The sequence below is a fragment of the Semicossyphus pulcher genome, unplaced genomic scaffold, assembly GCF_022749685.1.
Source record: "Semicossyphus pulcher isolate SPU_LCO1_2020_fin unplaced genomic scaffold, fSemPul1.0.p SCAF_9, whole genome shotgun sequence".
Taxonomy (NCBI): domain Eukaryota; kingdom Metazoa; phylum Chordata; class Actinopteri; order Labriformes; family Labridae; genus Semicossyphus; species Semicossyphus pulcher.
In genome coordinates this window covers 25,562,542-25,590,063 of record NW_027211770.1, presented here as the reverse complement: position 1 = coordinate 25,590,063, position 27,522 = coordinate 25,562,542, and the positions used below count along the sequence as shown (strand labels likewise).

At 41.7% G+C, this 27,522-nt stretch overlaps 1 protein-coding gene across 1 annotated transcript in view; it reads right to left on the bottom strand.

Annotated features, from left to right (window-relative positions):
* Window positions 1-10,802: 10,802 nt before the first annotated feature.
* Window positions 10,803-27,522, bottom strand: part of xrcc1 (X-ray repair complementing defective repair in Chinese hamster cells 1) — a 29,086-nt gene continuing 12,366 nt past the window's right edge. Inside the window, exons 11-17 of the mRNA XM_069656092.1 lie at window positions 19,144-19,225; window positions 18,943-19,042; window positions 16,524-16,572; window positions 14,320-14,453; window positions 13,942-14,032; window positions 13,745-13,820; window positions 10,803-11,797 (exon numbers count right to left, since the gene is read on the bottom strand). Of these exons, the coding sequence (XP_069512193.1) occupies window positions 11,690-11,797; window positions 13,745-13,820; window positions 13,942-14,032; window positions 14,320-14,453; window positions 16,524-16,572; window positions 18,943-19,042; window positions 19,144-19,225 (640 nt within the window). The 3' untranslated portion in view covers window positions 10,803-11,689. The remainder of the gene's footprint in view (window positions 11,798-13,744; window positions 13,821-13,941; window positions 14,033-14,319; window positions 14,454-16,523; window positions 16,573-18,942; window positions 19,043-19,143; window positions 19,226-27,522) is intronic.

The following is a 27,522-nucleotide window of genomic DNA, read 5'->3' as shown; positions in this document are numbered from 1 at the left end:
GACACTTGACAGGTCTATTACATCCTTGGCCTCGTCTGCCCCCAGCCAACACGGCTGAAAAAACAACAACGACCAAAAAAAAAAAAAAAAAAGAAACCCAGAAGACTTGTTCAGATTCGGCTCGGGTAAGGCAAAGACCCGGCCGGCAATAAATCTTTCATTTCATTCACTGGGAGGCAGGAACGAGACGCGGCCGCTGGGAATGATGTGGATTTTTCAGCTGCAGTATAATCAGCTCTCTGCTGAGTTCAGGGCATAAAATTCACTCTTGTCTCAAACTTCTCAACCCACATTTTTAGCCCCAATCAATCCCACAACTACTCCACTCCTGTTACTATTGTATCACAAGTTTTAACAAGGAGACTTCTGCAAATCCGTAGCAGAAACACGGCCACATAGAACAACACAAACTGAGCCTTGCATAAAGCCTTCAGTTATATTGTAACATAAACATATAAAGACATCAACTTGGCTTACGTACTGTATATTTCTTAATTAAAATAGAACCATTATCATGTTTTTCATTCAAGTAACTCGTATGTTACAGTAGCCCTTTCCCCCATTCATCGTGTCCTGCAAACGGCTGATTCGCTGCTCATGGCGGGGTATCTAGCGACGCACGCCAGGCTGCCGGCTTCACTTTATAACAGCTTTTCTTCCTCATCATGTTATAATCATCCTTCTTAAGAAAACAGAGTTATACTGCTAAGTATAAAACCTTGTGGGGAGCTGTTTGGATTGAAAAGACTCCTCAATTCATGTCAACAAGTGACCGGCAAGGCTGTGCGGACGCTTGTACAGGCGAATTGGTTGCGTCCTCACGGTAATAATCCCGAAATTGTGCGTTATGAGTTAAAGCTTGTCACCTGATTATGGCCCGCTTTACTTTCCTAGTGCTAAGAACGAGGAAAAGAGGCTGACGTCAGTGCTAATTCCTGCAATGAAAATGCTAATTGCTAACGTGGTTGAGACATGGTGTTGCCTAAGATTGAGGAAAATGAGGGTAATGGGGAGGAAAAAAAAGACGAGGACTTCCTCAACGAGCTGCGTTAATACTGTAAATTAATGTTGTCCACTGACAGTTAGCTACTCCTGTCGTATGCTTTGTGCCCTGGTCTTAAGTAAGCTGGACCTGACAGGTAGCTGCTAGCTAACAGGAGTTGTGCAGTGCTGTTTGCAAACTTTATGTATGCATTTGATTCATTCTTACTGTTATTAGATGTGCATGCTGTCCACACTTATTAACATAGAACTATAGTTCTGTAGCCGGGATAGTTGAGTCTAGTTTAAGTGTAGTGATATTATTTTTTGTTGCATGAAAAATCTATACTTCCTGCTATAAACAATCCGCCCCCATAGCTCCTCCAATCACAACTCCGCGATGCGGCAGTTGCTCTCAAATAAAGGCGACAATGCAGCTGATTTGTAGAGCAATCAATCAAGCAACGTTTCCTCATCATGGCTGACGTCTTTCAGAGGAAAACCTGAAAGAGATTCTCTCACCTACAGCTGCTTCATAATGTTCTTTTATCCCTGCTGCTCTAACTCTGCACACCCCCATACAGTAATACACACTCCACCAGCAGCCCGCGCAGACCCATGGCACCAATTATGCTGAAATGACTCGCGCTGTGATTCGTCACAGCTCATTCTACACCTACAGGACACGACTTCCGAGTGTTAGTGAGCGATGAGGAGAGATGGAGATGGAGGTCACACCTTTACGTCGTTAGACGCTGCATGTTGAATCTCAAAAAGGGTAAAGTTGAGCTAAGGGGAGGTGAAACTTCACCGTGCTTCACTCAAGTGCAGGACAGATATCAAAAGAGAGAATATCAATAAAAGATTATCTGCCAAAGAAATGGTCAAAGAGGTGAAGTTAGACACAGAGGAGCACAGAGAGGCAGCGAGGATCCTCTCTGTGACACGATAAACGCCGGTTTCACTTTCTGATCGATTGATTGACAGACAAGAGAGTGAGAGGGGATCATCGAGTCACACGAGGAGACCTCCACCCGGGGCGATGATTCATCCAGACCAATCTAAGCATCTTTTATTCAAGAAGCAGTTTCTGCATCGTCTCCATTTTTTTTATATAAAGTGAGAGACTGCAGATTTTGGAAGTCAGCTCTGTGTGATGTGTGCAGACTCAAAATGACACTCCAAACACACAAATAAAACAAACACACAATCACTCAAGCTGGCTGCTGGAGGAAAAAGTGTTTACCTTCAGTGTGTGAGAACATAAAGATAAGAGCAAAGCCAGGGTACTTCTCCTGCTGTCCAAGAGTTTTATGCAGATTCAAAGCCTCCAAACCAAACGTAATGCCTTTTTCCAGCCGTTTAGCCACCAGAGGCTATCACGAATAAAAACTTCATTAAAGGTTTTATATCGTCTGTTTTCTGCAACCCAAATGGAGCTGTGGTGATTTTATCTTATTGCATTATTATGTTGGCGCCTCAGTGGACAACAATAGAAATATTTTATGGATTCTCCATAAAAGAGTAATGTGGACGTTACTGGAGAGAGGAGAATTTAAGAAACAAAGGTCTATACAGGTACAAGTAAATTTCTCTACGGGGATACATTAAAATTCAGACTTAGAGGGACTTTATGGATCAATAACCCTAAAGTTTTGTTTCATGGGTGTTAATATGCAAATGATTTGTAACTTTTAAAATCATATCTAAAAAAAAAAAAAAAGTTTAACCCATATTATATATTATTTAACTTTTTATTTCAATGTCCATATTCTTTGTCAGTGAAATATTTTTAAAAAGCTATGAATTGCGTATTATTACTTTTGAATTTAGTGTTTATAATCAGAGTGGCTGATATACTATAAATATTGCACTCTAACCAGTTCTTTATTGCTCTGTAAAAATCTTAAAAATCGTCTTACCAAAGAAAAAAGTCAAACATGTCGCTAACATTTGTTTTGTTTAACGGAAACGTGTAAATCCTTTCAGAATAACACCAGGTAAAGAAAAAACTAGCCTACAAATTCCACAGTATAACGTTTAAAAGTCACAACAAGTTCCCAACAGAGGATATGCTTTGATAATTATCCATATATAAACAGATACGTGTTTCACATAGCAACAAAACTCGGTTATTCAGCCTCTTTTTAAAGCGTTAAAGTCACTTACCCTCTCCCGGCAGAGCTGCTCACATTCAGGTCCGCTCTCCTCTCAGCAACATCGGGCGACAAATTGGCTGTCAGCCTGCAGCATCCAATGTAACAATTTACGACTGAACCTCCCACCTTGACCTCAGTCAGTCGCTGTATGGTCGTCCCGCACACACATGCACACAAACAAACACTCAATGAGTCCCCGCTGCGCAGTAATAGTTCCCCTCCTCTCTCGTGTCGGTCGGCGGTAGAGCCAGGGTCAGCAGCGGGAGTCTGACAGCCGCGGAGGAGGAGTATGGAAATAGTTGTGGGAGACAGGGAGGGAAAAGAGGGATACACGCAGGTTCCACGCAGAGTTTCTGCTGTTTATACCTGTAGAAAAAGGGCAGAGCTGCTCTTGTGGCAGAAGAGCTGTAGCCTACAGCTATTGGTTGAGATAAATATTAAGAATCAGGAAGCCAACAACACACTTAAATCATGTTTATATTAAGGGAATATAGTCTGACAAGTATGCGTAATTGATTTCTTGTGGACAATTAAATGAGAAGACTCCCACAAGTGTTATCTGAAGACAAATGGCGACTGCTGGTTAGCTTAGCTTAGCATAAAGACTAAAAACTGGTTGGAAAAGCTAGCTGGGGAGCAGTGGCTTCTTTTGGACTCTTCTGGTTACCTGGCAACTTCTCAGAAGCACAAAATATTACTGCACCTTACTTATGGCGCTAAGTAGCCTACTGAAAGACTAATAAAATAACGTAATATTAGTATTATTTAGTTTTGTGGAAATACTGTATTGTAGTATTGCATCTAACCTAACTCCATAAAATTGCGATTTTTTTTTTTCTACAATAAGCTTGTTGTAGTGATTTACACGACGGACAAAAACATGATAAATTCATTAAACTGCCTCCAGTTTCACCAGTAACTGAAAGGACAATGGAAAGACAATATCCTTGAGGGATATGAGCCACTTTTCAAAATGAAACATAATATTTTATACCCCTTAATTACGAACAACTAAGCTATAACAGCTAATGTTAGCTTATAACCAATTCCAAGCTAACATTACACCGTTAGCTAGGAAAACACGCCTTTCTTATCGTATTGTGTAACGCTATCAAACAGTAATATTAGTGGAAGTGGTTAAATGTAAAGGTTAGCTGCCATCCCTCTGGATTTTTACTATCCAATGTCTTTTCAGTACCTGCAACATATCTGTGCTTGGAGCAGGCTATCTACTGACCAATTTCCAGTCTTTGTGCTAGCCACTTGATAGCTGTAGCTTTGTCTTTACAGACAGATACAGGAAAGGTAACTGCATAAGCTTCTCATGGAAATACTTGTAGGCCTATATCCTAAATAGTCTGACTATTTCTTCACTGTCCATCAATTTACTGGGTCTTTGAAATTCTTCTGACACTTCAAAAAAAACAACAACCTTGAATTAGCCATCATGCCCTCCTGCTAATAAATTGTGCTCTCTCATAAATGTTTTGCTCCTCTCGTCTTTATTAGAGGGCAGCAATAAACCTTTGTCAAGAGTGTTTAACAGCCAGGGTCCTCAATCACATTAAACTGTGCCATATCAAAGTGATCAATAGTTGTGGAATACAGTATAACCTGTGTACGTTTAGTAAAGTAGCGCATGAACCAGTAAGCATAGTTTTGAGGCACTAAAAAGCATTTTGTGGGATTTATACCCAAGATAACAGTTTATACAGTACTTTAAAATGCCAATAATGTATTTAGTAATAGTCCAATAATATAATACTGAAAAGGACAATTCTAAAGCATAATGTATCATTGTTTTCTTTCATATTTAAAGTACATTTCGATTAGATATTAAGTGCAGGACTCTTACTCTAAACTCGTCTTCCAATACTGGTGATCAACTACAAAAAAATAAACGTGAAAAGGACAAAGAGAATGATTGAGCGGGATGAGGAGTGAAGGCCAGAATGAATGGCTTTTACTTTGAGGAAGTGACAGGTGATTTAGCGAGGCTGAATCAAAAATTAGGGAAACAAAATTATAGCTGCAGCACAGCATTGACTTGGGGCAGGACGCTTTGAGGAGGAGGGAGGAGGAGAGAGACAAACGATGATGATCAATGATGATATTATTGGCATTTGCTGTTATGAGAAAGAACAGTGGAAGATAAACAGGAAGTAGAGGGAAGGGAGAGTGGGCATGACATGCACCAAAGAGCTGAGGGCAAGAGTGGGACCTGGGGCCGATGCAGCGAGGACTCAGCCTCACATGGGGCGTGCGCTCTACTAACTGAGCTACCTGGTGCCCCATTTTTTTATAACAAATATATTAATAATGTGTCCCTTATGTAGTCTCTATGCCTAATTACAGTGAACAAAAATATAAACGCAACACTTTTGTTTTTGCTCCCATTTTTCATGAGCTGAACTCAAAGATCTAAGACTTTTTCTATGTACACAAAAGGCCTATTTCTCTCAAATTGTTCACAAATTTGTCTAAATCTGTGTTAGTGAGCACTTCTCCTTTGCCGAGATAATCCATCCACCTCACAGGTGTGGCATATCAAGATGCTGATTAGACAGCATGATTATTAAACATGAATGGCACAACAATGGGCCTCAGGATCACAGTATCTCTGTGCATTCAAAATGCCATCAATAAAATGCACCTGTGTTCGTTGTCCATAACATATACCTGCCCATACCATAACCCCACCGCCACCATGGGCCACTCGATTCACAACGCTGGCATAAACAAACCGCTCACCCACACGACGCCATACACGCTGTCTGCCATCTGCCGTGTACAGTGAAAACCGGGATTCCTCCGTGAAGAGAACACCTCTCCAAAGTGCCAGACGTCATCGAATGTGAGCATTTCCCCACTCAAGTCGGTTACGACGACGAACTGCAGTCAGGTCGAGACCCCGATGAGGATGATGAGCATGCTCATGAGTTTCCCTGAGACAGTTTCTGACAGTTTGTGCAGAAATTCTTTGGTTATGCAAACCGATTGTTGCAGCAGCTGTCTGGGTGGCTGGTCTCAGACGATCTTGGAGGTGAAGATGCTGGATGTGGAGGTCCCGGGTTGGTGTGGTTACACGTGGTCTGTGGTTGCGAGGCCGGTTGGATGTACTGCAAAATTCTCTGAAACGCCTTTGGAGACGGCTTATGGTAGAGAAATGAACATTCAATTCACGGGCAACAGCTCTGGTGGACATTTCTGCAGTCAGCATGCCAATTGCACGCTGCCTCAAAACGTGCGACATCTGTGGCATCGTGCTGTGTGATAAAACGGCACATTTTAGAGTGGCCTTTTATTGTGGCCAGCCTAAGGCACACCTGTGCAATAATCATGCTGTCTAATCAGCATCTTGATATGCCACACCTGTGAGGTGGATGGATTATCTCGGCAAAGGAGAAGTGCTCACTAACACAGATTTAGACAAATTTGTGAACAATATTTGAGAGAAATAGGCCTTTTGTATACATAGAAAAAGTCTTAGATCTTTGAGTTCAGCTCATGAAAAATGGGAGCAAAAACAAAAGTGTTGCGTTTATATTTTTGTTCAGCGTAGGTACTGTGGATCACACCTTTAAAACTGATGCTGAAGTCATGATCTTGTTGTGCTACATGCCACTATAGAAATCATAATAAACGGCTTTCCACCAGTTTAGTATAAAAAATTCAGTCACCTAATTTATATACCTTATGTGTTATTATCTAGTAAACAATGCTAGATTTATCTTGTCTTTATGACAAATTGATGATTAAAAATGATCTCTTCCTGCACCGTCTCCCCAGTCAGTGCTGAATCCAGTACAAGATCGTCTTGTTTGTGTTTAAAGCCCTTCATGGCCTCGCTCCGAGCGTTATCACAGAACTCATATCCCCTTTATTTGAGGCTTTAAAAATGCCTCGACTCACTTTTACTCCCTAGCCTTCCCTTGCAGTTGATTATGAACATGATTTGCATTTTACTTTGTTTAACAAAAGCTTAAAGTTGTGTGTGTGTGTGTGTGTGTGTGTGTGTGTGTGTGTGTGTGTGTGTGTGTGTGTGTGCGTGTGTGTGTGTGTGTGTGTGTGTGTGTGCATGTCTGTACGCGTGCATACATATGGATGTGCTCTCTATGTATTTGTCCATGTACTACAAATATTCATGTCGTGAAACAATCTTTAAATTGCTCTTTTCATTTGTTCTAAATCTAAAGTTTGTTTTATGCTTGCTGTAAAGCACTTTGGTACAAAACCTGTGTGTTTGAAAGCGCTCTATAAATAATTGTGACCTTGATCTATTCTTTTGATATTTCACATGAAGATCAAAGTTTAAACACTGTTCTCAACCTCTTGTTATGCAAACATGAACATCTCAGGTTTAGTTGGGAAAATGATGATGAAGATAAAGTCGAGCAAGTGTTGCGTCAATTGAACAAAAAAGGTTGAAGAACATTAAGTCAAATCAAAACTCCTGCAAGGTCGAAGCATCGGAACATTTCTGCTCACTTGGGCTAAAAGTTGCAGTTATCTATGGCAACAGGCTGAACCTGTGTGCAAAGTTTGGTTTATTTACATCCATTGGAAGGCAGATTTATTTGTAGGTATCATGATAATAAGAGTTAAATACAAGAGGGACCAGAGGCAGCGCTGTCCATCACTTAATAAGTGTACCGAGTGTCCTTATCTGAGGGCATGATTAACAGTATTAAATCTCCTCACATATACTTTGTACTGGAGCCAGCATCACTGTCAAGAATTTATTTCTTATGATATTAATGCTCTGACGCAATTTTCCGATATGTGCTGTCAGGTTGTCATTAACTGTGATGGATTACATTTAATGGCGGGCTAAAAGAAAAAAGAGAGATAGATGTTACACCGTTGGAGCTGAACAGGAGTAAATGAGTCCCAGTGGCAAAATTGATTTAGAGACTTTGTGTCACAGCCGTCATAATTAAGAATAAATGATAAAAAAGAAATCTCAGTGGAACCGCCCTTCAAGCTTGTGAGGCGAAGTGTCTCTGATAGCCGGGCCGACGTGAAGAGAAGGAACCCTGATTCTAATATAAATGATCTCAGAGCTCAGCAGCTGCCTGGAAAACTACTGGAGAGAGTGAACATGTCAGCAACTCACCGATGACTACCACTGATAGGTTGGAGGTTGTGCGCTGCATGTGCGTCAGTAACTGTAGTTGTTGGACTCTTGCTTGCTCTGAGGTTCATCTGAGATTATATGGGCTCTATTACTACACAAACACTGATTGAACCAACTGAGACCAAACAGATTTAGTAAATAACAGTGGTGGAACGCAACAAAGTATATTTACATACACTCTTTACCTAAGCACAATCCTGAGGTATTTAAGCGTGTCCACTTTATTTTGCTTTAGGGCCTGTGTCCACTAACAGCGTTTTTTGTGCTGGCAGCGCCTATTTTCTATACAAACCCAATGCAGTTCAGTGTTTTCAGCGCTCGGAATCCTCAACACAAAAACAACCTCGGTGTCAGCTGTTTTTTGTCGCCGTGCTCACCGCGCTCTCCGTTGAAAATAGTTCAACTTCTGGAACACCAACGCACTCGTCAATGTCACTTCTCCCTCACCGACCAATCAAAATCAAGAAGGGGCGGGACTTTTGATATCAACTTTGTCAACAACAATGGCAGAGGATTGAGCGGATTGTTTCGTTTTTTCGAGGGTACGATTTCAGGTGTAGAGCTGCTGCTAATGCCGGCACACGATTCCTTTACATTGTTTTTATGTTTTCTTTGTAAAATTTAATTGAATTAAAGCAAATATTAAAGCTCCTGTGAGGAGTTTTTTGCTGGTTATGACAAAACAAAATCAGCAAAGAGATCAGAGGTACGGCTTTGTCCACAGGGGGCGCCAAAATCAACACAAACAGAAAGTTCCTCACAGCAGCTTTAAGCATACAGAGCCATTTAGAAACAGACTAAACGATCACCATCGACTGAAGCTGAAGGGCCGCCAAGCGACTTCCATGACCTAGTAAGAGAAACGCTCTGAAATGGAGGTTGTGGGTATTTTGTATTAATACAGCACATAATCAACAGATAATTGATTAATTACTTTAAGGTACACAGCAGCATATAAAGAAGGTTAGTTACGCTCCACCTTTACCAGCTGCAAAGTAACATTTATATCTTAACACATCAGTTATAACAGACTACATGATGTATAGTTCTAAAATGATTCTGCATTAAGAATCCTGCATCTCTGGTACTTAAAACATATTTTGATGCTCATGCTGTTTCTCTTATAAAGTAAAGCTTTGTATGACTCATACGTGTAACACAGCATTCTAGGAGGTCTGAGTACATCTCACACTAAGTAAAGAAAGGACGTACTTAAGACCCCACGCTTCTGATCATCATAAACATTTTGTCTACTTTGCATCAGAGCACACCAGAGAACGCACTGTTGAAGCTTTAAGATGTTTAAATAAAAGAAGCATGCATAAAGGTCGGCCTATTGATCAACACTACATTGAATTAAAAATGTAGTGTGATGTACATTTGATCCCAGTATACTGAAGACATCAGCCAAACCTCTGTGGGTTTGATAAGAGACGCCTGTGTGAGGACATGAGTTACATTGAATGCTTTCCTTTATTTACAGATCCTATAAAAACTATTTCACACCTTTTTAAATGTTCCTGCTTTGTTGAATCAAAGTAATTATTACATTGACCTTCAGAAACAGTCTTTAAGTCAGAGGGAAATCAAGTGATCTTAATTAAACAAAAACGTTTTCATTAGTATTCTCCCCCACAAGTCAGCGTTGTACGAAAACAAAAAGATAAGAAGAAGAGGGAACAAAGAACTGGAACCTCATAGTTATTAAAGAAAAGCATCTTTCAGCTGAGGACACCCACGGCTGTGTGTGCCGGCGAGTAATGAGGATTAAAACTACTTGGTCAAACATTGTTTGGCTATATTTGCAATCACACAAGGTCATTTCTGGGATTCATGGGAGACATAAAAATGCTAAGAGCAACAAATAAATCAGACTAGAGGACATTAAGGTGACAAGAATAAGGTGGAAACTGCTGTTTGAACAAAGTCCACCTGTCAAATGAGACGATCTGAACGCAGCCCGTCCTCCCCGCCGTCTGACGACAGAGCTGCATTTAGATGAAATACGACATCGTTTCAGGATGACGCCGTGAGCTGCTGTAAATTCTCCTGCTTCCAAACCTGAAATGGTTCTGACCTTGCACTCTACCTTTCATGAAAGCAAATAAGATAGCAGCACACCTCACACTTGCAGGTATGTGTGACCACACAGGAGAAGTACAATAAAACAATCTGAACCTTGGCCTCTCTTTAAAAATGCATCCAAACCTTGCCATCTTTCTTTCTCTCCCCTCTAACCACCCCTCCTTCCCTGCCTCACATCCACATTTCATCTTTCTAATCCCCCTTGACTGAAGAGCAAGAGACCCAGTGGCTCCGGGGCGCAAAGCAGGCCGAGAAGTAAATTAGTGTGAGGAGAGCGGGCGCGTCACGAGAGAAGGAATGAAATGGAAAGAGAGTGCCTCTCGAGCTGCAAACACAGCGAGGAGAGCAGAGGACGGGATGAGAGCAGTTAAGTGCAAAGACAGCTCGATGAATAAATATGAGGACAATAATTGTAATTAAAAACCTATTTTTTTATTTAGACAAAATAATTACGTAGTATCAGAACAAAAAAAAATGAGATAAAGACGTAAACAAGCTGCTTTTGTCAAGCAAGCAGCCAGAGAAAGACGCAGTCTTTCGCGAGTGACGCAGAACACCGACGTCTGTTTTTACGCCATCACACATCAGGCCGGCCCATCTCATGAAGTTCCAAAAACATGTATAAAATCAAATAACAAATTCAATTTATCAAACTTTTAACACAGAAATCCCCTTAACACACATCATTTAATAGAATGAAAGGAGAAACAGACAAACAATCCCCCAGAGTTCATTTTCATCCCTAAATTGTCCCAATTTTTTGCATTTAGTCGCTGCATACTGAAACAAATAGCACTTTGTTTTTTACCTGACTTTGGGTTGGTCTTAAAAAAGTCTGCCTGCTAACACCAGTTGGAGTCTTATCAGTGCTGCTGGCAGTCAGGACAGGCTGATAACTCATTTCCAGACAGAGCCTGAGGTAGCCGAGGTGAGCAACAGCGACCTGCAGCACAGAGAGTGTGCTTCGTCCTTAAAATGTCTGAGCAGCACTCTGACTGAGGTGATGTTGACTTCCGGCCAAGCGAGAACTAATAACCTTCAAATAGGAGCTAATAACAAATCTAAACCTATTCCTAACATTAACCCTCAAAAGACGACATTCAAACAGACTTTTTCCCAGCTCGGCCAAAAGGGTGGAACATGTGTGTTGAGGATATTTCATGAATAGCAAAGCCAGTGTAAAAATATTAAAGACCAGAAAAGAGTTTATTGCTTTTTTGTAAGTGAAGAGAATCAGAGAGAAAACAAAGTGTCTATGGCTTTCCCCGTCGCTTCACTGTCAGGATATGAAGTGTGTGAACCTCTGTGTGAACATCCAGCGTTTCGCTCAGGGGACGACAGTGTAGGGTTGATAGGGCAGCATCTTTTGTCGCTCGTTGATGGCGTAAATCCACGCAGGCTTCACAAAGTTCAGATTGCTGTTGTCCATCAGCGCCTGTAATTGAAGCGAGAGTGAAAGGGAGAGGCACGAAGGTCATCGAGTGTTTTTGCTGCATGACAAAAGATTGAAAGCCTTTGAAACACTGAAGGTTCAGAACTTAAACTCAGACACTAATAGGGCCCTTAAACAGCTGGAAACCAATTCTGACCGACAATTTGAACAGATTCAAAAAGCACTTGGTCCAAACACTAGTGTATGTAGACTGCGAAGGCCAAATCACTCAGGTTCCCACTTGGCTTCTTTGCTTGTATTTACTAACTAACAATGACAAGTGCTTACTGCTCAAAAGAAAATGGCCCAGCATCTCTTTGCAGTCAAATTAGGTTTTTTTTTCTTTTTGAGAAGAGTTTTTTTGGCGGTGCACTTCGTAAAATTGAGTACAGTTTCTTGATGAAATTACATCCACTCTTCTGTGGGACTGAAGATCAGAAATGGTGCAGGCACACAGGCTCAAATCCACTTACACACAAATATGTTTTTAAGCTTGTGATAGCCGGTGGGTGACCGAACTCTGTACTTTTAAGGTCATCAACCAAATGACTACAGAGTACAGAAAGAAGTTAAATCAACCTGCCCTAAATAAAGGTCACTGAAAGGGCATCAAGCATTTAAAAATCCATTATTGTTTGTTTTTAAATGGGTTAGCACCTTGGCACATCTCTGACCGCTTGCATGTTTATACCAATGACTGTATATATAGATAGACGCCGCGTCTCCGTCTGCTCTCATTGTATGAAAATGATGCCCAAATAGCCCCCCGTTATGGGCGCTGCCATCTTGCGACGGTGACGTCATTTGGACCCAGAGCGGCGCAGTAGAGATCGGCAGGTGGAGCCATCGTAGCCACTTCTGCTAATCAAAGCACACGCTTAACTTACCGGGAAAAAAAGAAAAATGCAAGGTCCCGCATGTCAGTGTATTTATCAGCAGAACAGCTTCTTTGTGTTGGTCTGAAGCAGACGTTCACAGGTATGTAAACTTCAATGACTGTAGTGATTGTTTTAGTTACATCTCTTCTCGCCGTTCCTCCTCCACTCTGCTAATCAGGAACAGATCGGCTGCAGGAGCCGTATTTGTCAACAGAGCTGTCAATCATCCTTTTTACAGCATCAAATAACTCATTAAAAATAAACATGTCAGAAAAATGAACACTTGGACGTAAATCAGCATGACAAGAACTAACTATAATGACAGAAACCATGTTTGAGAAAAATGTATTCGGCGTGTATTTTGATTTTACAGTTTGACTCATGTCCAATCTTTTAACATGGAGGAGGCGGGCTTTATGACCTATACTGCAGCTAGTCAGCAGGGGGCGATAGAGAGGGTTTGGCTTCACTTTTAGGGAGCCGTCATGTCGTCCATCTTTTTATACAGTCTATGGTTTATACCCCCTCGATGTCTTTGAGGTCCGCTGCTTCTTGTCATCCCCCACACTAGGCCCCCAAATTATGGAACAAGCTACCCCACCCCCCACGTTAGCATGGCCCCTACCTTACCAACTTTTAAATCACGTCTTAAAAGTTGCTTTTATTCCTTGGCTTTTAAACCAGCATGAGAGTTGTATGGTTGGCATCTTTCTGTGTCGTTTTATTGTCTTATTACTTTATTCTTTGTGTTTTTATGTATTTACAGTCTTCTTGTGCTTTTTATGTTTCATGTATTTGACTGTGTTTATATTTCTGCTTTTTAATGTCACTTTGCAGCACTTTGGTAAACTTTGTTGTTGTTGTTGAGTTGCAGCAGATGCAGAGGTTATTGTGCTGCTCTCATGAGGGCCACCAGGCCGAAACTTTAACAGACTTTCAGAATAAATTAAGGAAATTTCTCGGAGTGTTCAGTGGATGTTTTGGTGCCTAAGTTTACGTTAGCTAGCTGGAGACTGGAAAAACGAATTTAAATCACAGTGCAAAGGATCAAAGAAGGAAAGACTCAACTCACATCTTCAAAGGAGTCGTGCCACCCCTCACTGGTCACCACAAACTGCACCTTCTCTGTCATGTAGTCCTCGATCGCTCTGCAGCAAAGTAAATGTGTGTTTACGTACAAACATTAAACAGCAGAGCTTCGCTTTTCATGCTTCATCTTCTCAGCTCTGTGAGTTTCCATAACAAGTTGATGGTTTACTTCTGTCTCACCCGTTAAAGGCAACGATGTATCTCAGGAGTAGACGCCTCTCGTTGTTCGGGAATTTACCATAGAGGAGAAAGTGTTTCCCTTTCAGGAAGTCTGGGGAAATGAGTGTGAAAAGAAAGAAGCAGTTAATGACAGTACGTGGGAGGAGTAATTACAGGTGCTCTTTGATAGAGGTGAAAGGAGCAGAGCACTAAAGAAAACAGAGAACAGAAAGTACACTTTTGTGTCTGGCGTTCCTGAAAGGCAGAAAGCCATCCAATTACTTTCTATCAGTGTTTGTGATGTCTGATGAGGACGGGAGGACACCTGTTCTTGTGAAAGGAGCAGGTAGAGATAAAAGAAACAGGAGGACACAGAGACAAGAACAAAAAGGGACAGACCTGGGAGCTCTGGGATGGGATGATCCTGCTCAGCCTCAGCGTCTGTGTTTTCATCAGTCGACCCCCCGTACGGATCCTCCTCTTTCACCGTCTTTCTCACTGCTGCTTTCTTCTGTCTGCTCTCCTTCTCCACCCTGTTGGAAGGACAGGAAAAAAAGGGCTGGGGTCATCTTTAATGCTTCATGGCTTCATGTCTGCCTCTCAAACAGATTAAACACTCTGCTTGTCGCCTTCGTTTCTGTGTTCTGCCGAGCACCTCGTCTAAGGCCGGTCGCAGTTACATCATTTTTATGGATACGAAACTGTTATAGAAGGAATTAAAGCTAACTCTATTAAACTGTTGTAAGCTGCTGTTACTGTGAGGTCATGGCTAAATTTGACTATAAAGCAGGTTTGGATCATGTTAAGTATATCCTTATAAAACAGTTACATTGACAGCTACTCAAGTAGTTCTTACACACTATATTTTTGTATAAATGCAACCTCAACTTCCTTTTCAACTGCACCTAAGTGATCTTCAAAGTGGTGTTTGTCTTTTTTGTATCAGTCGGCTTCTTCAGAGATCATCTTGAAAAGGAAAACCAGTTCAAAACAGGCTTACAGCTGTACTGGGCAAGTTGGCTAGCTTGCAGTTAGCATATTATTAGCTAAGGTTTCAAAGCAACCAACATCAGATCCATGCGGCGCAGCTAATTCAGTGCTAACTAGCTAACTTTAGCTTGCTTGCTTATTGCTAGAAAAATACCATGTGTTGAAACACATGCACGTCACATCACGGCGTTGGCTGATGCAGAGGATGCTTGCTTGACCCTTTGGAGGGAAAGCATGTGCAACGGGATGTTTTTTAAATGGGAGTTCGGGCCAAGAAAGCAGCATAAGAAAGTTGTAGTTAAAAGAACAAACAACAGATTTTCACGAACAGAAAATAAATTAAACAATACATTTGCTGGACATTTGCAGTCACTGCTCAAATAACCCTGGAGGCGACTTGAGGAGCAAAAACTTTAAAGTGCTTTCACCAAAGGAAGTGCAGGTTGGAGGAATGAGCTACATGATTTTTCCAAGTGACTGAAGTTGAAAGTTTATGGAGTCAGTAGAGAATATAAATAAGAAGGCGGTTCATGGAGAAACTTTATAAAGAGAAATGTAGCAATGTTCCAATCCTTAGCTGTGCACAGAAGCAAACTATCGCTCATATACGAGCTGCAGTGATGTGTGCAGAAACCCGAACCAGAGACAAATTGCAACGCAGCATGGTGCACTGAGTGCAACAGTTTCAGTGAAGATGAGGTTGCATGCATTCACAGAATATCACCACAGTCAATAACTGATGAAAACGATGCTATAATTACTTCCACCAAAAGGTTAAAAAAACGTTCCTATTTCCTTAGTGTGTCTGTACATAGAGAGCCCTGTAGACCGGAGTCAAAATCCTTGTTTGTGTACATGTGTTGGCCAATACAGCGGATTCTGAAAACAACAGACGATGCCTGCAGCTCACTTTACAGCAACATCTGTCATAAATAACGTAGGTTTCCTGAAAATTACACATAACACCTTAAAGTCAAAGCACAAAAGGAGCTTTTTGACAGACCTTTGTGTGTACAAAGTTCCTTAGAGCCACATTTTAGACCAATACTCAAACTACCGATCCGTTCCCGTTCCCCCTCCGGAACAGATCGGCTGCAGGAGCCGTATTTGTCAACAGAGCTGTCAATCATCCTTCTTACAGCATCAAATAACTAATTAAAAATAAACTTGTCAGAAAACTGAACACTTGGACGTAAATCAGCATGATAAGGACTAACTGTAATGACAGAAACCATGTTTGAGAAAAATGTATTCTGCGTGTATTTTGATTTTATAGTTTGACCCATGTCCCATCTGTTAACATGGAGGAGGCGGGCTTTATGACCTATACTGCAGCCAGTCAGCAGGGGGCGATAGAGAGGGTTTGGCTTCATTTTAAGGGCGCTTTTTATACAGCCATGGTTAAAACAGGTACAAACATACATTGCTAAACTGTATCTACTTAAGTGGTGGTATGGTTACTGTTTAAGTAATATTATTACAAAAACCCAAAGTGTAATTACTGGTTATAGACTAACGGAGCAACAAGAGTGACGGAGTGAAAAACCACAAAGGACACAGGAAACAAACTCCTCCACATCGAACAGCATCATCGACATTTTCTGTTTGTTTACCTCTGAAGCTCGTCCTCCGTGTCCACGGCTGATCCATCATCACCCCCTCCTGTGAAAGGGAGAGTGTACTTGTCAGTGTGGACAAAGTGACCGAAAAACTGATTTCTTTAAATGCCAGAAAAGGTCTTTCAAAAGTCAAAGTTTAAGTTTCTAAGCGTGAAAAGTGTTGTTGAAAGTGTGGAACATGTTTTTATAGTTCACCACAGAAGTTCATAAGGTTGATATCCTTGTACCTTAGATTACCATCACTGCACTCCTGTTCTAATCACCATGATAATCAAACGTCAAAGAATAAATCTGCTTAAATTTCTGGTTTAATCTTCCTGTTTGTTGTTGTTTCTTATATTCTGATTATGCACAGCAGGCAGGTAACAGCAGGTGAATTTCTATAAATCTTCATCAGCTTGAAGGATATAACCTTGTTGGTATCACTTTCCATTACCATACAATAATGTGCTGCAGGGGGAGAATAGAGAAGAAGCCCTTATTGAAACGCTGCCTCCCTGTATGTGTTTGTTGGGTCTTTGTTTGTTGCGTCTCCTCCCTGATACACCCCGCCACTTTACTTCTGGCCTCGCATTAACATAGAAATGAGAATCATGCACAAGTCCCTTCACAATGATTACGTCTCGCTCTCGCTCCCCCTCAGACAGCGTGTACAGTCTTGTCCTTTTCACGGTGCTGCCGTCAACTCATCCATTTCCAAATGTTTCATAAAGGTGATCCCTGTTGTCTAATCCCCGGACACTCGCGTCGCCCTCCTGCCCCTCTCAATTCATCCTCCGTCCTCTTCAGCTACAGCGCTGCCCTCCCCGCCTCTTCGTTATTTGAGCTAATGGAGTGAATCACGTCCTGGGAGCTACAGCCAATCACAGTTCAGCTCCGGGAGTCTTTACAACACAAATAAACGAGAATATATATATGTAGAATTTCATACTTATGTTTATTTACTTCTACTATTCTTCAATTTGTAAATTAACTAAATAGAGAGGAAGTTTAAAAATGATTTAAGCAATAACACATGAGAGGGAGTCACGTACTGTGATCATCACACTGTGATTCGGTCGTAGGCACGAGAGCTTTTATACAACAGTTATACAAGCGGCAAATAGTAGTAAACAGTAACAATCAACAACAATTATGATTTCTTCCACAGCTTAACTGAAACTGAACTTTTGTTGCCAAGCAACCCAAATATTCTCCTGCACTCTGTGTCTACAGGTTACCACAGATCAGCTGTTGTTTATCATGAAAATTTATCTGCTTGTTTTAACTGATCATCAACCAGTGAAATAAGAGTTTTCTGTGTGATTCAGAGGTACCAGACTGATCAATGTAGACACACACGGCCTGCTGTAATGTTCATTAACAGTATTCAGAACACCTGGCTGAGGCGGAGTGATACACAGAGTGAAAAGTCCCAGTGATGTTGTTCTCTGTATCGCCACTATGGAATGCCTCTCGTCTAATCAGATTACTTGGTCAGAACTAACTGTTGTATAATATGAATTATTTCCCTCCTTTAAGTTCAACGTCACTTTTAAGTGAGTTAAAAATGCATGTTAATCGACCGTTAAGAATTTTAACCGGTTAATACTACCAGTTAAACGGTTAAATAACATTTCTAAATATACATATATGTTTAGGAAACACACTTGTTGACTGAGCTGAGCCTGAGAGGAGAGCGAAGTGAAACGAGAAGTGAAACAGTTGAAATTTAAGAAACAAAACAAAGCTTTGTTGCATATCTCTGCTCCTGGGACATCACGGTACCGTCTGAGCGGGTATACTCCGCTGCAGGTCTCACAGTCAACAAAGTGCACACGAGACTAACACAGCAGCATGCCCACATGTTGCTATTTCTTCACCAAAAGAAGACAAACTGTCTCCTACATAATAAGGACTGGTGTAGGCCTGGCCTTTTTATTTTAAGTTTCCACAGCCTGTTGTTAACGTATTGACTGTTTCTGAGCTGAAACCAAACTTTCTGCGAGTATTGGAGAGAACGTGCATGAGAATGAGAGCGCATGATGGAGAGCTTGTTGTCGGCCTCCGGCTGTTCTTTCTAAAGAAGACTTTTATCCAATCCAAAAAGTACATTCCAATCTTGTGAAGACAAAGCTTGTTTTTCCCTCCTACTCAAACTGTATCCAAACAAGTGCCTCTTAGATCTCAGCTGTCGTTCTTCTGTTTCCTCTTTTTCACCTTTTCAGCGGCTGACCTCCCTCCTCATCCCCTCTCATTTCAACCTGTCCGTCGGCCTGTCTCAGGTGAACTGAGGATCTAAGTCTCTTGAAAGCAGCTTAAGACTTTGAAAGGCTGTCATCTTGTGGCCACCTTTCAGAAGAATAACATGCTTTCTCTTTCATCCAGTGAACAAAACAGCTGGAGCTTAATATTAAAGTAGTTTGGTGCAAACCTGGTTCATCCACATCAGTGGAGCCAGCATACTCATCATCTTCACTCCTCTTTTCCGGGGTCTTTTTGGGGGTCACTTGTCTCCCCTGCTTCGGTGGAGTCTGCAAGAACAGCACAAACGGAGAAGTAAATCTTACTGACTGTTAAAAAACGTTAATTGAATTCATTGAAAGATATCTTGTTGGCTCGTTTACAAACAGACCTTTGTGTTCATTTCCTCTTCACTCTCTTCGTCCACTTCCATTTCGCTCTCCGAGCTGGACTCGGCTCCATCCATCAAATACCTGGAGGAAGACAGAAAACAGGTCAACAAAATTTGTCAAGATGATTAAAGGTCGGGGAGAAAAGGACGCCTGCACAATAGATCTTGCTCCAGATCAGCTTAACTGGAACAATGATTCAAACGGCAGTGGTCCTCTGTCAGGTAATAGTGGAGAGAAAGCGAGGTTCAGTGAAGGTAACATTTTTCAGCTTGACATTTAATGTTTAATACATGATTTTTACCCATATATACTTTACATTTACACTGGGGCACATTTTTAATCTCCAGCAGGGGGAGGAAAAACACTAAAACCTGTCAGTCAGCCAGGAGTCAGAACAACCGAGTCATAAATTAGGCTTTGTCCCTTTAAACCCCCAAGGATGCCTCTTCTGCCGGGGTCAGCCCTACACATGGGTCGGTATGTGACTGAGTGAGTGACTGACTGACTGAAGGTACTTTCACAGCCCTAGAGAGAGAGTTGCGACATCGCAATGGTGGATCATGGAGAATATTGGACCTCCACTGACGCGACTCTCTGTCTATACGGCTCTGGATACTTTGCTCGGGGAGTAGGCGGGGCTGCTCGTCCGCTGTCCTCACCTACGTCCGCAGCTCGCTCCTGCTTCCAAACACGTTGTCATCGGCCTCATAAGGACAGTCCTTGTAACACATTGCCCACAAAAGAGCACATTGACCTGATGCGGTCAGCCACATACTAGGTCTTGACATCGTCTTGTTTACAGTCACTCTCCATTAAAAACGGCTCAACAGAGGCGATCAGCAAATTGCAGATTCACTCAATACTGCATTACAGGCAGTGGTGAGGAACAATAGCCTTTGGGTGCAAAGTACAATGACAGTGTTACTGATGGATGATCACCAGAAGGAGAAAAAACATCCATCTTGTTTTGTAAAACACCACAATGTGATCTGTGGGACAAAAACCGACAGCAGTGAACCTCTCTGTAGGACGTCTAGAGTGAAAATGCCTAGATTTAGGATAACCTGTCATATTCCTCCTTTTTTGTAGACGCCCCAGTAAAATGGCACTACTATGCTTAAAATAGAGTGCTTGTCAGGTGATCGCGCAGCACCTCTAACCTCCTCCTACTGTTGGAAGAAGGGGGAGGGGCCTTACAATCTGAAAGGTAAGACCAGAACTTGATGCAGCAAAAGGCCAGGTGTGAAGAGGCAAATAGACAGCAGGCATTTTACCTCTATCTTTGTCTCAATCCCCCCATCACAGTTCTTGACTAAACTACTTCAATACATTTTTGTAGGAACAAATGAAAAAAAAAACAAGCGGTATAAAGACTTCAACATGACCTGTTCCTCCTTTTTTTTAAAGGTACTGATTCCTACAGGCTGGGCTAAAAACCTGCCCCCTTCACAAGTCATGGCTGTTTAGTTACCTTAATGCTAACCATCTAAAAATTGGCAAAGCTTATGAGTGTAAACATCGAAGCTTCGGAAGACGAAAGGACACTAAAAACGAGGACACTGGTTTGGCCTTCACAAGACCAAGCACGCTGGAGATGGGCGCAGAAGTTTTGACTGGCGCTTAATTAGCTTGCGGTCGGCTGGACTTCAGTGCAGGTGTCAATAAAATCCAGGGTCGTATTGACCCCTTTTTGAGGCAAGGTTGGTCCCTGATTGAGAAATCTAGCAGGTCTATACTTTAACTGATGATATTTTAAAGCTCCATGTGACCTCAAGTTCTTTTTGATGTAAATATTTGCACAAGCTGTATCTATGAAAAAGGAAGCACTCAGATATAAGACAAGGCTATGCAACCCTTCAGAGTCTCTATTTTAGTAATGAAGCAATAAAAAGACAAAAAAATGATAGACAATTGTGGAATAACAAGACAGTCTTCTTACATTTGAGTTATTTAAACATTTTACCTCGCAACAGTAAGAATTATTTAATCCACATCAAAACCTAAACATTTGTTCCTTGGCCGATGGTTGAACTTTCCATAAAAATAACATATTCTCTTCTCAAATTGTTGCAAAAAGAAAACCAGGACTGCACAATCTTTTTTTTTTTAAAACATCCTTGGGATATAAACTTTTGGCTGCACGACACATCAATTTTCTTTATCGTAAAAGATGCCTGTAACACATTGAATAAGAAGAAACATTTTATGTGCACACATCGCACGAGGCCCAAACTTAGAACAGAGACTCCATCTTTGATGTTCTCTGCAAAGGTTAGAAGAGAAATAAAAGGCCAAATTATGTGATCATAACACAGGAAATGGATGTGCGATGCAAAGAAACACGCTATGATAAAATACAAAACCCTCCTTCTGCCCACACAAACGCACACATACACAGAAGGTACAATGAGGATGTGACATTTGTTCCTCTCCATATATTCCCTCCAGCCAACATAAAGTCACCTGGACATTATCAGATTAGAAGCGTGAAGTGCAGAGAGTTGAAATATCAGAGTTATGGCTTTATCATTTCTGCGCACACACTGTAGGGAGACATTTTACTGACCTTAGCCTGCTTGTTTCATAAAACTGAGGAAATTGGAATATGAAGGAGGAGACTGCAGGCGAGGGGAGTGATTCAGTATCTTATGAAAATAAGGGTCGTTACCTCAAAAGACCAACAAGCTTGATCAGCTTCACCTGGAATGAACTCAGGACGTGGTTTGTTTGAGGTGGTACGTTAAACTCCTTTTAAAAACTGATTAATCATTCAAGACGTTTACACTTTTAAGACATAGACTAAAGGTTAATCATTAATTAGAGTAAAGAATCGATAACAGAAACAATTGTTAGGTTGGAGCCATAAATTGTCCATACTATCCAATGAGATTACATTTACAGGGTTCATGAACTGTTCTAAGTCATAACAATCCATGGTTATAGGTCATCACAGTGTGTTGCTTACTGTTACTTTTTGGCTAGGCTATAGATCACGTATACTTAAAAAGGCTGCTAATATTTTTAGTTTTTCAAAACCTTCTCTTGCTGCACGGTGGTGCAGCGGTCGGCGCTGTCGCCTCAAAGCTAGAAGGTTCCCGGTTCAGACGTGGGAGGCCTTTCTGTGAGGAGTTTGCATTTCTCCCTGTGCATGTGTGGGTTCCCTGCGGCTACTCCGGCCTTCCTCCCACAGTCTAAAGACATGCTCGTTAGGTTCACTGGTGACTCTAAAATTGCCCGTAGGTGTGAGTGTGAAAGGTTGTCTATCTCTGGAAAGGTGTCAGCTCTGTGATTTATAGTCCAGGATGGCCTCTCGCCCAATGACAGCTGGGACAGGCCCAAGCCCCCCGCGACCCTGAACAGGATGAGCGGTATAGATAATGGATGGATGGATGGATGGATGACCTTTTCTTCCTCCCAGACAATAATTGGGCTTCCTTTTTTTTGGATTAATTACCAGTGTTTGATTATTGCTGTGTGGTGAGACAGAATATAACAGATCATTCGTTTCATTATTGATGTATCCATCTATTCGTCAATTATGGGCTGCTTTATCCACAAGAAGTCTGCATGAAAAACGTCTAAAATATGCAACACGCGCTACTAGAGACTGAAATTAAATCCCTAAAACTTGCTTTGTCACATTATTGTAGAACATCATTATGAAAGTCTTGACTCAATAACTCTGAAAATTGACAATTTCGAAACTAAGTCCATTTTCAGTTTCAGTTGTGCTCATCTCAGCACCAGTTAATCAGGTCTATTCGTCTTTTATTTATCTCAAGTTATAATTTAAACTCGATTGAGGGTCACTGTATGAAAATGTAATTTAAATTAGTCGAAGAAATAGCAAAAAGCAGACATAAAAAAAGTCATAATTAATAGGGTACAACCTTCAAAGTGTTCTTCTTTAAGAATCTATCACGATTTTATCATCAAATATAAGAACGTGGCTCGTGGAAACTGAAACAGACTCTTAGTTTATCAGGAAAATTAATTTGACATTCCTGGCAGAGACAAACGGCCAAAGAAAATGTGTCCAGATTACAGAAGGGGCTCTCGCTTTTGTTATAGAAGGACCAGATGGCTCGTAGCAACAGTGCCTTTACCCCATACTCCTGCAGTACACCCCCCACAGGACCACAAGACCCCCCCAAGGGACAAGGTCATAATCCTCCAAGTCAACAAAACAGTGGTTGAGTAAACTCTGGGTAGCCATGATGATATTACTGGACACGATGCAGAGCCAAGGTGGAGGAGAGCGTCCTGTTTGGGGACCTTAGGCTGCTTTCACACCTTAAGTCTGCTTGTTTGGTCCAAATCAAAGACCAAAGTTGCATTTTGCCTTGAGTTTTGTTTGTGTTCACACGGCAGCATTTACCAGCGGACCAAAAAACTGCTCTCTGATTGGTCAGAATTTCCACGTGGGTAAACTCCCTGAAGTAAACAAAGAGGGAGAGCACACTCCTCCATCACACTGAACACGATCGCGGACTTTTACTTTTAACTTCATTCACTCAATTCTCTTTTCACTGAACAGTCTGAACACCTCTGTAATTTTGTGCATTTCCACAAGCATTTGTGAAATTGTTTGGTCAGCCCATATTTCCATTTCCTCGTCGCTCCTCCACATCTGTCCTCTACTCATCCTGCTGCCTGGCTGCACGTCTGTCTCTGCCAGCGTCAGCACCCATTAACAACCCACAATGCACAGTATTCTGGTTTGCTTCCTGTATTTGGTCCAACTTTAAGTCATGTTGTGTTCACACCTGAATCGAACCGATCCATGGTTGGTTTGGAAACAGACCGAGATCCATCTTTTCGAGCGGACCACGGTTTGGTTGTTTGGTCCGCACCAGAGTTTGAATGCATGTTCACACCTGTCCAAACAAACCAGACTCCAAACGAACGACCAAAGCCGTCTGGTGTGAAGGCACCCTTAGAACCGCCTCTCTACTTTTTGTAGATGATGTGGTTCTGTTGGCTTCATCAAACTGTGACATCCAGCAAACACTGGGACAGTTTAAAGCAGATTGTGCAGCAGTCAGGTAAGCGCCAGCACCTCCAAGTCCTAAGCCATGGTGCTCAGACGTGGGGGAGGATTACTCCCTCCAGGTGGGGAGTGAGTTGCTGTCTCAAGGAGTTCAAGGATCTTTGGTTCTTGTCTTGATCCAACAAGCCATTTGACCCTCTCCTGAAACAAGTCGATCGAGGTTCAACCCTTCACTATGGTCATGATCTCTGGGTAGTCCCAGATCGGATCAAAACATGACGAGCTGCAGAAAGGAGTTTCCTCCAGGGTGTCTCTGGGAGTTAGAAATAAGGCGTAGAGTTCAGAGATCTGGAGGGTTTTCAGAGTACAGCTGCTGCTTTTTCGCATCAAGAGGAGCCAGCTGAGTCAGGTTAGGATGCTCCTGGACGCTTTTCCTTGGAGGTTTATTTAGGCATGTCCAACTGGTAGGAGACCCTGGGGTAGACCCAAAACATGGTGTACGGATTTCATATCTCATCTGGCTTGGGTACACCTTGGTATTCTATATGAGTGGCTAGGAAATGTTGCTGGAAAGAGGTATGTTTTTACTTTCTTCCTGAGCTTGCTGCCACCACGACGACTTGGCCCCGGATAAGCAAAGATTAATTGATAGAGAAATAATCATAAACAGCAGCTGGAAACTTAATGCATTTTTTGTTGTTTTTTTGCTCTGTACACTTCAGGATAAATTGATTATAGTGACAAGAACTTCGAGAAGGTGTTGTCAAGTGAACATGGAGTGATTGTGCGGATATTTTTGCCTAGTCCTCTCGGGATGTCGCAGAGCTTTTGTTTTAATGAGAAACTTGATTATTTATACAGTTTTATTGTGATGGGAGGTGGTACAGCTGCTTGAGTGTTTTCCGCTCTCTTCCTCTACGTAATGCTGGATCCTCGCTGATTGGATAATGAGTATGGAGAACGCATTTCTGGGGTGCTTTGTGCATGTCGCAATCTCTTTAATAAACAGTACACGACGCAAGTACGTGTGCATGTCATGAGCTGAACGAAGCTGTGCGTTTGCCTTCAGACGCTCAGCGGCAAAGTGTCCATGCGCATGATGGAGCAACAGTTTGAGAGTGTTGGTGTGCGTATTTGTTTGGGTACTTGTCATCATCAAAGTAAGTGGTCCCTTTAATTACCCATAGCAGATGCAGCTTTTAAATAAAGGATACATCATCAAAGCTGCACACTCCACACGCTGCACAATAGCGGAGCAGGGCAGGGGAATGGATTATGTGACAAAAACAGAAGGGGGAGGATGTGTGCGAGGGATCTTCAACTCAGTCAGATATTGACTGAGGTAAGCAAGCATGAGGGAGGAATGACGACACAGGCTGCGTTGAACCGCTCGTTTCCTTTTCTTTTTTCGAGAATCTTAAATCAGACTTCATAAAACCGCAGCGCCGTGTGCCATCGATCTTCAGCCCTGTGCACATTACACTCCCTCTCAGTTTCTTTGCATGGCTCATAAGCTCTCTGTGGCTGTCCTGAATAATCCCGTCAACATGAAACTTTGCCCGCATGTATTCTGTCTTTGAACGCTAATATGAGCTTAAATTGATTTCAGTGCACCCTCTTCTTATCACAAGGTATCCTGCTGTGAATCTCTGTGAATGACAGTCACATCAAAACACCTAATTATACCCAAGAACGGCTCAATAATACGTTTGAGACTGTTCCCATTGTGCACTAATTCTGACAGCTGACAGTTCTTTTATATAGCAGATTAATTTGCCAATTATTTTATAATTCGGTTCATTTGACTACAAATTGAAAAATATAATTCTGTGATGATAAAGTTGTCGTCCATGGTGACGACTTTAAATTGTTTGTTTTGGCCAGCTAACAGTCTAAAGCCCAATCAGATTCTATTAACCGTCACATGAGAAGCAAAAAAGCATCAAATCCTCACGTTTGCCTTTGTGCATAAAACTAATGATACTTTTGAGTGACACCTTTAACATGATTTTAAAAATTAACACTTAAAAGATACAGACAGTTAGAAATTACAAGGTTGTACAAAATGTTCAACCATACTTTGGGGTCACAATCCGGCCTCTCTGCTTAAAGCTCCTATGAGGAACTTTCTGTTGATTTTAGCGCCCCCTGTGGACAAAGTGGTACCCCTCATCTCTTTGCTGATCTTCAATCAATCAATCAAATTTTATTTGTATAGCGCCAAATCATAACCAGAGTTATCTCAAGACACTTTACAGAAAGAGCAGGTCTAGACCGACTCTTTGTTATGTTATTTAAAGAGAGGCCCAACATGAATCACCATGAGTAGCACTTAGCAATATTCGGCACATTGGCGAGGAAAAACTTCCTTTTAACAGGCAGAAACCTCGAGCAGAACCAGACTCATGTTGAACATCTGCCTCGACTGGATGGGCCGAAAATGGGATAGAAGGAGATGCAGGATAGAGACAGGCAAAGAGAGCAACAACAACATATGTTCTTGTTAAATCTTGTGCTGTACATGTGTAAGTTGTGTTTTTTAACACAAAATCTCCCGCTTTCTTTTAACATTCAAACTCGCTGTGAATCTTTACTGTGGAAAATATAGAAAATAGGCTGATTTGGCAGCACAAAGTTAATCGCCTCGTCTGACACCTACCCCCCCCCCGGCAGTGGTTACAGGCCTTAAAAATAACCATAAAGATAATAATCAATCTTGTCACTGGCGGTCTTGTTTGCCTTTTTAGCTCTAAAGACATCAGTATTCATTTCAGTCTGTTTCAAAAGCACTAAAAAGTCCTCACAGGAGCTTTAAACAGAGCATGAGGAGTTTTTACCTGGGTGTGAAACAGTCTCACTTTACACTGATCCTGTATATAATCTACAAAAGCATAAAAGGACTATCAGCTACAAGGTTTTACTTTTTCTGTATAGCTATTTTGAAGGCCTGGCACTACTTTCATCAGGTGGGATTCTGAGTAATAGATTAAAGGCACGCAGCACGATAAAGTCAGTGTTGACCAGCAAAGTTTCACACTGAGCAGTACGTTTGAAAGTAGCAGGGAAGCAGGAGGAGGTTTTTCTTTAGAGGATTCTATGAATATGTAATGGGATGCAGCAGCAGAGAAGAGAGAATTGCATTGAGAAAAAATGGTAAAGGGAAAAAACACTTTTCTAGTTTCAGATTTTCAGTCTGAACATCTGGCTCGTGGTTTTGATTAAACGAACTGGGGTTCAACCTGTGCGAGATTTGGCCTCGAGATCTCGTAGCGCGAAGAACAAAACCACACGAGACTAAGAGTTATGGGGAGAGGCATACTGTACAACAACATGCTGAAAATATACCCGCGGCCAAAGCCGACGCTAACAGAGAGTAACATGAACATCA